Genomic DNA, 13,542 nt, shown 5'->3' on the forward strand with positions numbered 1-13,542 from the left:
TCTGAAGAGCAAAGGCATGTTTATGAATGGATAACAGGCGTGTGGAGGCGAACAGGAGAGGAAAAGACTGAAGGGAAAAGACGAAGAGATTACTTTTGATATACTGTGATCTTCAGGATTTGTGGTGTGTCTGCGCGCGTGCGGTGTGCGCCTTACGCTTTCTCTCTTGTTCCCCATACGTATATGCACCTACGTGTCGATAGCACCGATGCACATTTATCAGATCCGTGTCGACGAGCGCTTTGGGAAAGTACACGCGCGCGCGCGGTGTCCCCCTCTCTCCCCAGGCAGGCGTCCCAAGGGATCTGCGGAGCGAAGCCCCTGCTCGCTTTCCTGGAGCTCGAGCGCCCCCTTGGCCTCCAGAGGGGAACAGCCTCCGAGTTCCCCGAAAGTGCGCGCGCTCCCCTCCCAGCCTGGCTTCGGACGAGCGAGGCGGAAAACAAGCAGGCGCCTCTTCTGCGTTCCACACGCGCGCGGAACCGCCGGGCGCCCACGCAGCGCCTCTTCTTACTCTCTTGCCCAGCCGCCGCACGCTCTTTCTTGCTCGCCACCCGACTCGAAACCGTGAGCGAGGCGCTCACCTGACGCTCACCTTTCAGACCACTGCTGCGGGGGGTCGCTCTTCATCGATCGGAAATGCTTTGCTCCGAAAGACTTTCTCTGCAGGTCGAGACCAGTCCCTAGCCTTGGTTCCGGGAACAACCTCAGAGTTTTGCAGAGACTGTATATGCCACAAATGTATATGCCGACCAAGTAGGATGCATCTCGCCTCCCACCATCTCCCAGAGTATACCTCCTCCCCACCCCGCTTCCCCGCACTCATTCATAATACTCCGGAGTAATCCGGATAGGCCGCCAGCAGTCCTCGAAGCTCTGCTTTCCCCAAACCCACCCGTCATTTTTTCAATCCAACAGTTTAACACGGCGAGGGTGAGCCCAGGTCCGTGCAGCTGACCGCCGGCCCTGGGAGTGCGTGTAGGACGGGAAGGAAACCTGTGTTCATTCATGAAATCAGGACCATTTGGAAAACGAAAGGAGGGGACGGGTTCGCCCCCCGCGGAGCGCATCGTCCCTTCCCCTCCCCCTCCGCCTCCCCGGCCATATGGTCAAGCTCTCCTCCGAGCACCAACACACGCGCGCGCACACACGCACACGCACACACACTTCTCCGCCCCCGTTCCAGATGATGTCTGGAAGGTCGGATTGACCCCCCCCCTTCCTCCACCGCCGCCAGCATAAGAGACTTGCAGGAAAGACCCAGACGCAGAAGGAACCCGGCAGGCTCTTATTCTGAAGGAGTCCGAAGGGGGGGGGGGCCTTCATTTCCTGACAGCTATTTACTTGAAGCAAATGATTAGTTTGGGCAGGATGGACTCTTGCATTGAATCAATTACAGGGGTTCGTTTCTGAGGCCGTCACAGAGAAGGGAAAACAGAGAGAACTACTGACTTGGACCCTTCCTTGAAACACTCTTTCTCCCCCCCACCCCATTCTATGGTACTCATCACGGGTTATTAACTAATCCACGAGAAGGTAAGGGCAGAGTTGTTGTAAAAGTGACCCGCTCCTTCACACGCCGGCTCTGAAGTGCGCCTTGGACTGCAGCAGCCTTTTGTTGGAGACGGAGATTTAACGAGAAAGGGGGGGGGGGCGAACAGAGAACGTAGGAAGGCTCCCTGAAGGGGGACCTGGCCGTTTCCTTCGGCCCAGGTGGATCGGTCCTCCTCCCCTCTCCCTGACTCGCGTGCGCCCCCCTCTGGCCGGGCGTTGCAGAGGCAGAGTCAGCGCTCTCGGATGGGGGCAAGCCGAAGGGGATGCCGGAGGCGACCCAGGAGGGAGCGGTGAGGCTGGGGAGGGAGCGTTTTCCTCGGCATCTGCCCAGCGGAGGGGTTTCAGAGCGCAGGGACCTCGGTCCTCGGGTGTCGCTCGCCCTGAGTCCCTGGTCTGAAGGGAGGCTGCGGCGCGGGCGGAAAAACGCCGCCTTTGCTTTGGCAGCGCTAATGACAACCAGACTTGGCGGAGCGCGGAGGGGCCACCGCGCCGCATTCCTGCAGCTGGGCTGGGAGGAGGGACGGGGGGGGCAAGGCAACAGGAGAGCTCTCCGAGAGAAGAGGCGGGGAGGGGAGGGGGCGTGCGCGCGTGTGCGTGAGTGCGCTCCAGTGCCCTGATCTAGAGTGAAGCCCCTTTTGAGTAGATGTGTTTCAACAGCGGGATAATCTGCAGATGAATCACGGAACAGGAAAGGGACCGGGGACCTGGCCAAGCACTCCGGGCTTCGCCATCCAGTCTGCGCCTAGCAGATGTGGGAAGGTTGGGGACCAGTTCACAGACTCTTAAGGGAAGAAGGTAAGGAAGGAGACGGAGGAAGAGGAGGAAAGGACTTGTCTTAGAACCTCGGGACTGGTCTTTTCTTTCTTTCTTTCTTTCTTTCTTTCTTTCTTTCTTTCTTTCTTTCTTTCTTTCTTTCTTTCTTTCTTTCTTTCTTTCTTTCTTTCTTTCTTTCTTTCTTTCTTTCTCGCTGTAACTTTTCACAACCAGTTCCTCTCTTCTGTCTGGTTGACTCGCACTCTCTCCTGATGCGGGGGTTTACCTGTGGGGTGGTGGGATTCCGGCGTCCCGCACTCCCAGGGTGACCCCCCCGCCGCCCTGTTTGTCTGCCTACATATTCGGAGTGGGAAAACGTCTCCCGGGGTCTTAGAACCCCCATTGCCCAAACGCCGTCGGAGCCCTCCCGGAGCGCACCGCCGCCCTCTCTTTTGGAGACCCCTTGACCGTTGCCAAGATGATCGCCACCCCCCATGCCTTCCTCGCCCGGCGAGGGCGCTTCCGTCTGCCTAGCCGACCCTGACCCCCCCTGGCACCTCGGCCGGGCTGGGGACTGTGCGTAGAGCCAGGGATTGAAGTTGATGTGGCGGCGGCGCGCATCTGTGTTCGTGGCTGGCTTTTTGGCACTTGGGAGGCGCTGCCGATGGAAAACGCGACGGACGGACGGAGTGTTTGTGTCTGAGGCTGCCAGCGCTGCACGACGGAGGAGCCCCGTTGCCTAGGCAAAAGTTCTGGGCGGGCGCCCCAGGAAATGGCTCGCTCGCTCCGTCCGGTTGCGCAACGTTTGCTTTGGAAGGCGACCATCCAGCGGCTGGTGGGCGATCCGAAGAACACGGCCCGGCAGCCCGACTTGGGGATGGGGGGGGGGGGGGAAGAGAGAAACGGATCTCGCACAGTTTCCCCCTCCCGCCGGGCAGACAGAGGCAGGCTCGGGCTCCGGATAAGGCCTCCGCGCCACTACCGCTCCTGCACCGGGATTTCTCTGCCTGGTGCTTCGGAAGTCTCTGGAGGCGAAGAGGGGCGCCTCCACCTTAAGATCGGCCCCTCTTGCCTTCGGAGGAGCGTCGGCTCTGGGATATACGCCTCACACCCTTTTGGATCCTAAGAACGGGCATGGTGCCGCTTCCTCATTTTTTTGGGGGGGGTGGCTTTCCTCCGCTCTGCCTTCCGCCTGGAGAGACGGGTGATGTAAAGGAGCGCCTGGCGGACGGTCCCCGCTGCCTTTACGCCCGGGCGCACTCAGGATCCAGCCCCACCGCGACCCCACGGTTTCGGGAGGGAGCAACGGAGCTTTTCGTTCTCTTTGTCTGGTTAATTCATCCAACGGGACGGTCCGAGGAGTCGGGTTGCAGAACGCCCTTCCGTGCTTCTCTCCACCCCCAAACCCCAAACCCAGCCCCCGCCCCCCGATTTTTTCTTTTTCCGGGATATGATGACCCACCGCTGATGCTGTCGAGAGCTTTCCCAAGCTGGAGACCTAGAAGGGGGACAAAAAGGCCCCTCCCCAGTCTTCAAACTTTCGTCCAGATGCCACCTTTACAGGTTTTTTTTTTCCACACTGTCGTTGACCTGGAGTTCTCTCTATAGCGAGCTTTCCTCTTTTTTTGTGGGTTTTATTGCCTCTTTTTCTTTTTAAGCCTTAGCCTCCTGGGTGTGTTTTCGGTCGTGGGAACGCGTGGCAAAAGCGGTTCTTTCCTTGCCTGCAGATCTGCCCGTTCTGCACCCTAAGGAGTAGCTATTTTCATCCAACCCTCGGGGCCGTCCCCACATCCCCGGAGAAGGACGGGCGCAACATCCTCCCGCAGAGCGCCTGGACTAAAGTCGAGGAGAAGGCAGCGCGCTCCGTGGGATCTATGCCCCTCATAAACCAAGAATCACTTCCTCGCCCATCGGGATTCCCGGCGACCCTGGGAGACCTTTTGAACCCGCGGATTTGATAACCATCCGTGAACATCCGTGCCACAAGCGCCCTCGTTCCCTGGCTCTTCGAGAGACACAACGGCCCATTTGGGCCAAGAACTGGAGGTGGGCACGGATTCAAAGACGCGTCCTCACAGTTTGGTCCTGGAATTTAATCCTGAAGACATGTCGTCCTTGTTTTTCTCCCCGACGGAAGGGAAGAGCTGACATCAGTGCTGGATCTTCTGGTTATTCTTTCCTCTTGTCTGTCTTTTCCGATTCTTCTCTCTCGCTCTGCTTTTTAAATGAGACCCCCCCCCCGAAGTGCATGCTGTGGTTTGCCCAGGAACCCGAGCCTCAAACCCGTTACTCCTCGTCTCAGCGACGCGTTTTGAGCCGTCTCACTTCAGTCGGTTTCCCTGTGAAAGCGCATCGGCTTAGCCGGCTGTGGACAGTATGCTCTTCAATACGCAGCTCTAGTTGGCCTCTACGGGGACTAGATAGAATATAGTCAAGACGAAGGGCCGATTCCTACGTGCATGGTTACTACTCGAGTACAGTTGATGACTTGGAGCGGAGTGTGTGAATGGTGTGCGCTGGCAAATGTGCAGGTTGAGCTGGGCAGTAGGAAAGGTCTGTCTGTGGTTTATTGTCTGTGAGGGCGCATTTAAACCTGCGTTGCCGCCGTCGTCCAGTAACGCAAACCCTCAGATCTTGCTGTTGAACCAGAAACCCAAAATTCAGGCCGTTTAACTGAAGACACGGAAGCAGAATGCATGCCGAAGGTGTCTGGTGGGTGGATGCGGAGTTATGTCGATGCTACCAAATGGCTCCCCCCCCCCTCTGGGGATCGCTTCCTAAATCACCGTTTCGCGTTAGGAACCCCGTCGGAATCGCTCGAGTACCTTGGCAGTAGGGGAAATCGCGCCTGTCCTGCGCTGGCGGAGATTCGAACTCAAGTCTTGATCCCAGTCTCTCTTCCCCTCCCCCCCGCCTCCCTGTCGGGTTTAGGTAGCAATCGTGCGGGAGAGGGATTGTGCCTCCAGAGGGAGGCAAAGAATGGAAGGGAACACTTTTCCAAGCTGAGGCCCGCCAGATGTTGGGCTCCCCATCCTCGGGCATGTTGGCAGGGGCAGGATGGGGGCTGGAGCGCCACCCCGTCGGGGCGGGGGGGGGAAGAGAGTGGGCTGCGTCTGAGGTCGTCCAGGGAAAGGAACGGGCGCGGGCCCTTGCAGGCAGGCGGGCCGCCGTCGAGGGCGGTGTTGTTCGGAAGGAGACGGCGCCTGGCGGACTAGCTTTGCGGAGCTTGCTCGGGTCCTGGCGGGGCAGCGTTGCTTTCGAGGATTCCCCGATTCCCAGAATCCCCCCGGCCGGTGGATCCTCAGGGTGGCTGGGGAATGGGGACATCGGTCGCCCCCGAAGTAACTTTACTGACTTCCTCGGATTAGGAATCGCGGGGCCCAAAAAGACGGCTCTAGGTTGCGTCCTTTGCTTTGTTTTGATTTCTTCCCAGACGAGGTTCCCATGTAGATGGAAAAACAGCGGTTTTAAAATCGCTGACGAGGGATGGAGTTGGCGGGAAGTCATCGACGCGGTTTGTTGAGCTGCAAAGCCATAGTTTTCACTCCTGCAAAACTGTTGAGTGGGCAGGTTCCCCCCCCCCCGTCTTCTCTGCTTCTCTTGTGAACGGTGTGAAGTGCTGTGTGAGCTCCGTAACTGGCGGGACGGGACGGGGGGTCACACCAGTCTCTGCATCCAGACGTTACGTCCGCCAGCAAAGCTTTTAAATAATCACTTCCTCGAATCAACATCCTCCCCCACCCCACCCGGGAGGGATACCCAAGTATTTCCAAAGGCGCTGTAAAATGAGTGAAGGGGTTTTTAATTATTATTTTATCCCCACCCCACCCCACCCGGGAACAATTAGAAATGCTGCTTTTAGGATGGGAACATCAGGATCATTGTTTCAGATGGCTCTTATGGTGATTTTGTGATGTGGCGGGGTGAGTCAACTGGACCGTGCCATAGACTATGATTTCCCAAAGGAAAAGGCAGCACTAAATTACAGCTGCTGCTGCTATTGCTGCTGGGTCATTTCGATCTTTTTTTCTTGTTTTTCTTCTCCCCCCCCAAAAAAACAAAAAACAGCGAAAAAGAATCTTTTATATTTGCAGTGCTCTGCTGCCCCCCAGCGACTGTTTTCCTGAACAGCGCCCTGAGAGTAATCAACGCACTGTACCTTTATTTAACGCAACCGTTCAGGCCCTGCTTTTACCTGTTATGGCAGCTAAAAGGCAATCCCTCCTGAAAAAAAAAAAAAAAAATTAAAAATCCTGTAGCAGTCCAAAGAGGACTGAGTATGACTCAGTATCCACCAGGAGCACTGTTCTGTGTTGATGGTGAAAGAAAAAGAACATAAAGAGGGAAGGAGTGGAATGAACGGACAGGGTTGGAGCCATTACAACTTCTCGTATCTCCAAAGTGAACATGGCGGGATGAAGCTTTGAGCAAGAGTGATGTTAGGAGCTAAAGACAGACCGAACTTTTTATTGCAGGTTCCGCTGTGAATGTCCTCATTGCCTTTGCAGTGGTGTAGATGTGAGATAGGAATGGGATGCGGGCTCAGCTGTAGCACCAGTTTTCAGAGGGTACATGAAAAATACCAGTAATGCCCCTAACAATGTACAGAGCAGATTTATTTCAATATTGAATTGGCCACAAGGTCACAACAAGTCCTGTGTGTTCAAAGCAAGCTCCGTGATGTTTGAAAGCTTTGAGTCCTGCTGCTTCTAGGTCTATCTTTTTGAAAATGGCTTGAACATCTTGCTCTTAAAAATATACCATATTTGTTTTTTTTCTTATAGATTCCCCTTCTTGTAGTTGTCCATGTGGACTCTGTATTTGGGCATACACTGGAAAAAAGAAAAACAATGCCTTAGGTACAGGTGCTAGTCCCAACCAGAGTAGACCCATTGAACCTGTTACAAAGGTTTGGGCTTACCATTGGCTTCCTATTTCTCAGCTGATTCAATGTGCAAGTGAGGGCTAGTGATTAGATTAAGCTAATCAATCTTGCTGAAAGAGGTGCCCAGTACAAGGATGAAGTAACTTGATGGATTTCTTTAAACCAATTAGATGTCTGCCATGAACATTGGTGGCATATAGATATATAATTCTGCATTTGGGAATGACCTAATATTTCCAATACAGGTTAGTCAACAAACTGGACACGTTGGATTATACACTGGCTGACTGGATAGCTTAGTGATTTTTTTTTGGGGGGGGGTAACTGGCTGTGGAGCCAGAGGTTGGGAGTTTGTTCCCTCACTGGGTGTCCCAAGAGAACAGTCAGCCTTTGTCACCCTGGGCAAGCTGCACAGACTCAGAGCACTCCCCCCACTGAAGAAGGGAATGGTCAACAATTTGTGAGTACTATATACAGTACCTAGGAAACCCCAGAAAGGGCTGCCATAAACCAGTATTATTATGATATTATTATTTTTATTATAATAAAAGAATATTACTGAAATAAGATCCTAGGAGTCACAATATGCTTTCATTAGAATAAACTGAAATTTCATTAGTATAAATTGAAATAATGATAAAATAATTACAGTATTATTATATCCTCATAATTATTTGTTACATGTTGAATTGAAGCATCTTGTAGATAGTATTATCTAGCTATCTTAATTACATTTTGTGGACAACTTTTTGGAAAAGATTTTTTTGAAAAAGATTTTCCAGACGTATTGATTAACATTTGGGCATACAGTGAGCCCGCACCATGGGTGAGGAGGGCAAACTGTGCCCCTCAGCCTAATGTCACGTAGTCGTCATTGGCTGGAGTGCAAAAGCCCTCGGCAAGTAATAGTCCGGATTTCAGAAGCTAAATGCCCATCTATCCCTTTCCCAGCAGCCAGTTAGGCTGGAGCGGAAAGGGGGGGGCAACGAAGAGAGAGACAGAGACAGAGAGGAGAAAAGAGAGAAGGAGAAAATAAGCTTTAACTCTGCCTACTGCTATCAAATGCCTCCCAAAAGATTATTCTGGAGGGAATGTGACTTGCAGCAAACTCATTGGCCACAGTAGCAGTGCAGAGTTATTTCCAAAACTATAAGTCATGCGGTGTTTGCTAAGCAAAACAATTTTTGTGACAAATTTCCTGGCACTGCATAGAGAAGCCCAATGAATTAACCAGCCTGAGTTAGTTGAGGAGAAAACTTGTAAAAAGCAGTCGAATGAATTTGCCCTCCAAGGCTCATGACATTCCAGCTCACGTCCCTTGCAGAAGCAGATAATAACCAAAATAAACGAGTCATGCACACCATTTCACACCAGGAGGCTGGCATACAGTTTAGGAGCTGACCTCAGTTTAAATTGTCTGGAATTTCATTCCTAAGAACATTTCGTTTATAAAGATTTGACTTGGTTGAAGCGCATGGCATAGGGTGGGGTGGGGTTGCATGACATCTGTGCCAGCGCTGTTAGAACCCAATGGCTTGCTTTAATGGGGGCTCATGATTTTATGATTTTCAGTTGGTCCCAAAGAAAGTACTTTGTGGCTTCTAAGATCTTAAATCAGTAACGAGTGGTGCACACTATATTTTAAGTTGTTGTAATAGTGGCGTAAAACTAGAACTAAGCTAAAATAGCGTTGTGAAAGCTGTAGTGGGGTTATGTATCTAAGAAAGTATTATCTACAGAAAATATTAGCTTCCGTCTTCTGTAGAGGCTTCGTCTATGGCAACAGTCTGGGCAGGAAAGGAAAGGCAGTATTCTAACAAGTCAAGATTTTTTTATGTTTGTTTACTTCTTGTATTTTATTTTTTATATCCTCTTTGTCCTTGTTTAACAAGGTGGCTTGCAGAATAGTTACTGATTGTTTCCCTACGCTGTTGGTGCCTTTGAGGCAAGGATGTGGCCAGAGGGTGTCCCTTGTGCTGGAGCAGCACTGGAGAGGATTATGGGTCAGGAAGGCAGGGGCGGCCCTACTCTTAGGCAAATGGAGTGAGGGCAGATGCTAGTGAGGGAGCAGCCTCTGCAGCAGCAAATCCACAGCCCTTCCTCCTCAGCCTCCCGCCCATTTTCTGCCAGAGGGCAGCCAGAGCTTTGCCTACCAGAGGGCCCACATTCTGTCCCTTAGGATAGCTGGTTGTCATCAGGTAGAATAGAAGATGGTGCTGTTTCACCAGTATGCTGGAGTAACATTTAATAGCCAATCCAGTTGGCTTCCTGTATGTCTGATGGGGATCAGTGGGTCATGGCCATTTTGGTTTTGCCTCAGGCAGCAATATGTCTTGGGCGGGGCCTGCAGAAAAGGACCTCTCTTGGGAAAAATTCTTCCTCCTCCGTCCCTCCAGCCTTTCTTTGGCAGAAATATATTCTCTGAGTGTGAAACCACTGTTGTGAAGCCAAAAGGAGAAACTGATACCTATCAAACTGAAAAGAAGCTCTTTTGGATCATTGCCTTGCCCATGATCCCTAGATGGAGAATCTGATCCCGTAACTTATTTAGATTTTACACCTGTGGGGTTTCTCATGTTCAAAATGTGTGGTGAGAGCCAGCTATTTTATGGCTGGTTTCTCTCTTCAGGGGAGTGACTGAAAGTTGTTGGATCTTCCATTCCTCCCTGGGCTGGGAGTTGCTCTTTTCAGAGGAATGTTGTAAGGAAAAGGGGCCAAGGGCTGTGAAACACTGCAGGTGGGCCCTTAAACAAAGCTTGCAAAACGTACGGCTTGCTTCAATATGATTTCCTTTTTCTTGGGCTTTCCTGAAGCTTTCTTGGAAAAATGCACCATCACCCCCCAGGAGGGCTGATTGACAAGGCTCAGAATCCTTTGACATATCAGATCGTCTGACCCTTACGTAACTGAAAGTGGGAAAATGTGTTTATACCCGATTCTAATCATGGCTGGTGCAGTTCCTCAGACTATTGGGGTCATGTTATTTTATGAGAGCAGAACAGAAATACAAAGGACTTACATATAACAAGGACAGCCTCCCCAGCAGATGTTATTTAGGTAATCTGGAGGGACGCCAACCTTGATCTGTTACTTCTGAGGCAAACGTTTCCCTCCTGCAAAAGTAACAGGATGCTGCTGCTCTAGCGTGGATCAACACTGCCACCATCTGGCCCTTTGAGTAAAACCAGCCAAATTATGTTTGTTGGGGGTGGGGTATGGGTGGGAGAGCATTCACTGTCCCTAAACTTGATGGTGGGGGTGGGGGAGAGTGCTAAAAGGAAAGTTTTAGATGAGAGAGGGAAAAAGGGGACTTGATTCCTTTTGGATTTTTCTGGTTCCTCCCATCCTTCCTGACTCCACTCTTCCCGACTTCTACACATCCCACCCCAGTATTCAGAGGCAGCACTCTAACTTCTAAAGTTCATCCACCATCCTTGGGCAACTGATCAATAAAGCATGACAAACGGATAGAATTTTTACAATAGGCTGTTATATAGACAGCTAGTGGATGACAAGTTATTTTAAAACTTATTTTGATATATACTGTATCTTACTATAGGGGAAAAAAAACACAGTATACACTTAACGTTCCCCAAAATGTCCAGATAGAACATTCATATAAAGAGCGAACCAACATTACTGAATGAAACAATTAAACAGTGCAGGCAACAAACAAACATACAAACCAAGCACACACAGACCTAAAAACCAAATGTTACATCTATTTCTAAAAAAGGAAAAGTTCCACAATGAATGTCCAAGTGATATCTAGAGTTCATACAACCAATAAGAGAACAGCAGACATTAGAAAGACAGGAAGCCATCTGTCAATATTTGATTATAACCAAGAGACTGGCCAATTTGGAGGTGAATCCTAGGCATGTTACCTTAGAAGGGGCTTCTTTGCATAGAACTGCAGCATGTGCATTTCTGTGATAACAACAGCTTACAGTGGAATATACATTTACTTAGGAATATTTGTGCAAAAGATTGTTGTGTTACCTTGACTCACTTCTGAAAAGCTGCACCATGTCTGGTCAAGGCTGGAAAAAAAAAACACACGGATTTTCATGTGCTGTTGGTTTTGATCTCATTTTTTCCAACAAAGATTGCCCACTAATAGATGCTGCAGATGGAAGACAGTATTTCCATTTTCTGTACACCCTGTAGGGAATGGAACCAACAAGTCATGCTATAAGCCTCATACATTAAAGGCAGAGTTTGTAGGAGGAAAAAAAAAACCAAAACAAAATGTTGGCCATAACATCTGACTTTTTTTTCATTATTGATTTTAGAAATGAATAAAGGAGAGTGTAACTTTTGCCCAAAAAGGAAAAAAATACAAGCAAACAAAAAACAGGTAGATCAATCACAAGTCTTGAAAGAACTGAGTGATTTATTTTTTGAGGGTTACTATGATTGTGAAGATGAAATGTGAGCAGACTTTGAACTGCCATCTGTGCCTTTATTCCTAGCAAATAAATCTCATTGAACTCCATGGGACCTATTTCTGACTAACTATTACAGGACTGGGTTGAATAGTGCAATTTTTTATTCACAAACTCTTATTCTGTTCTCCTCTTCATATTTCATCCAATGGTGCCCACAGGAACTTTTCTAAGCAAAATGGCACCCTAGTGTATGAATACAATTTGTGTACCTAGTGTGTACCATTACAGCACAGAGTACTTCTGGACATTGGTTGATTGATGATTATGTTAATTGCTGGATAGCTCAGAGGTTTAGGCATTTGGCTGAAGACACACGTTGGGATGTTTGATTCCCCACTGAGCCTCCTTGACGGGCTGGACTCGATGGTTCATAGGGCCCCTTTCACCTCTGCAGTTCTAAGATGATAATGATGATGTGCTGTTGAGTTGATTCTAACTTATGATGACTTTTCAGAGTTTTCTAGATATGGAGTACTGTACTCCAAAATGTTCTCCCCTTCCCTTTTCTGGGGACAGTGCAGCTTGCCCAAGGCTACACAGGCTGGCTGTTCCTCTGGGAAACACAGTGGGGAATCACACTCTTGGCCTTTGGTTCCACAGATGCCCAACTTTCATTGAGCTATCCAGTCAACATCTGTATGTTATGTGTGTTCAATATCTATGTACATTAAAATAATAAATACATTTAGGATTTCAGGAGAGCAAGCATGCAGACCTCCCTCACTAATATAATTATCTTAGTGCTTTCCAGTTGACACCAGATCCAGCATATATGGCAAAGCTCCCTTCATTCTTTCTAAATATGGGTCAGCAAAGGGATTCTCATGTTTCTTAGCTGAAGCCTAATTGAGATGGACATTAAACAAATAGGGCCTGTAACAAAATGTTGAAATGCAAACCACTTTCTGTTCAAGATGCCAGCCACAGAATTCAATTCCCCATCTGGGCTGTGGTTTGTTTTTACCCCTTCCCCCACTACCCAATAATCAGTCAAATTCCATGGTCACAATGAGATGTTCAGTTCTCACTGGACTGGTTTTGGGGTGCCCTCCTACAAATATATGTCCTTGCTGGAGGGTTATATTTGTTCTGGCTGCATAAAACTCAACTAACAAAAACAGAAGGAATGGTAAAAAGCATTTATTTGAGAATACTGTGCCATTGTGGGAAATGACAATGTGCTCTTATTTCTGGATTTCCATTCTGTTTGCATGGCTTCATCCGAACTTTTCTTATTTTTACTGTTCATTGATCAAGATGACTCCAGAAAATTGCGGTTCTAAAACCATGCACTCAGAGTCTGTTTTACTGCTCTGATTAGGTCTGTCTTTTGACTAAATGTATAGAACTGGCTTGTAAGTATAGCAGAAGCAGCTTACCAGCTAACGAATGGAAGAAGAGCATGGAAATCCTTCCAAGATGTATGTGCTGTAGATACTTTATCTTGAAAAAATACAGGATAGAACTGTGCTTTTTTTAAAAAAGGGAGATGGATGGGGAAGAAAGAGGCTGGAAGGGAAGACAACTTTGATGTGCAAGAGCCTGTTATCAGTGGGAGGCTCTTACATAAACACATGGCCCGTATTGCTAATTGAAAAAACCCAAGGCAAACGAGTTGTTTCTGCAGGAATGCCATCTGCTGAATTTCCGAAGCTGCTGAGCCTGTGACTGTTGGCTGGTTGCTCGTCAGCCTCTGTGGCGGAATGCAGCTCATGATTCATGTCTCGCTTACAGAAGAACAGCCCCGTTGCTCGGCTCAGGCCCTCTCGGGGATCAGTAAATCACTTCTTCAGGTCTCCCTGCACGCTGGCTTAATGATCCCCATTGATATTGCTGCTCAGTGAACAAGGCAGTCTGCTCCTCCACATATGTCTGTGCTGGGTTTCATGCAGCTCGAACAGA

General features: G+C 49.4%; 1 protein-coding gene across 4 annotated transcripts in view; it reads left to right on the forward strand.

Annotated features, from left to right (window-relative positions):
* Positions 1-1,181: 1,181 nt before the first annotated feature.
* PDGFRA (platelet derived growth factor receptor alpha) overlaps positions 1,182-13,542 on the forward strand; it is a 66,772-nt gene continuing 54,411 nt past the window's right edge. Inside the window, exon 1 of one of the 4 annotated variants that reach the window (XM_073001253.2) lies at positions 1,182-1,533. Coding sequence is in view for 1 of the 4 variants with exons in the window: in XM_078394676.1 (XP_078250802.1) it covers positions 1,815-1,841 (27 nt within the window). In the remaining 3 variants the exon portion in view is untranslated. Of the gene's footprint in view, positions 1,534-1,771; positions 1,842-2,135; positions 2,347-4,031; positions 4,351-13,542 lie in introns of those variants that run through there. The other 3 variants (XM_078394676.1, XM_073001251.2, XM_073001250.2) reach the window with 3 other exon arrangements.

This window comes from Pogona vitticeps, chromosome 5 (assembly GCF_051106095.1).
Source record: "Pogona vitticeps strain Pit_001003342236 chromosome 5, PviZW2.1, whole genome shotgun sequence".
NCBI lineage: Eukaryota > Metazoa > Chordata > Lepidosauria > Squamata > Agamidae > Pogona > Pogona vitticeps.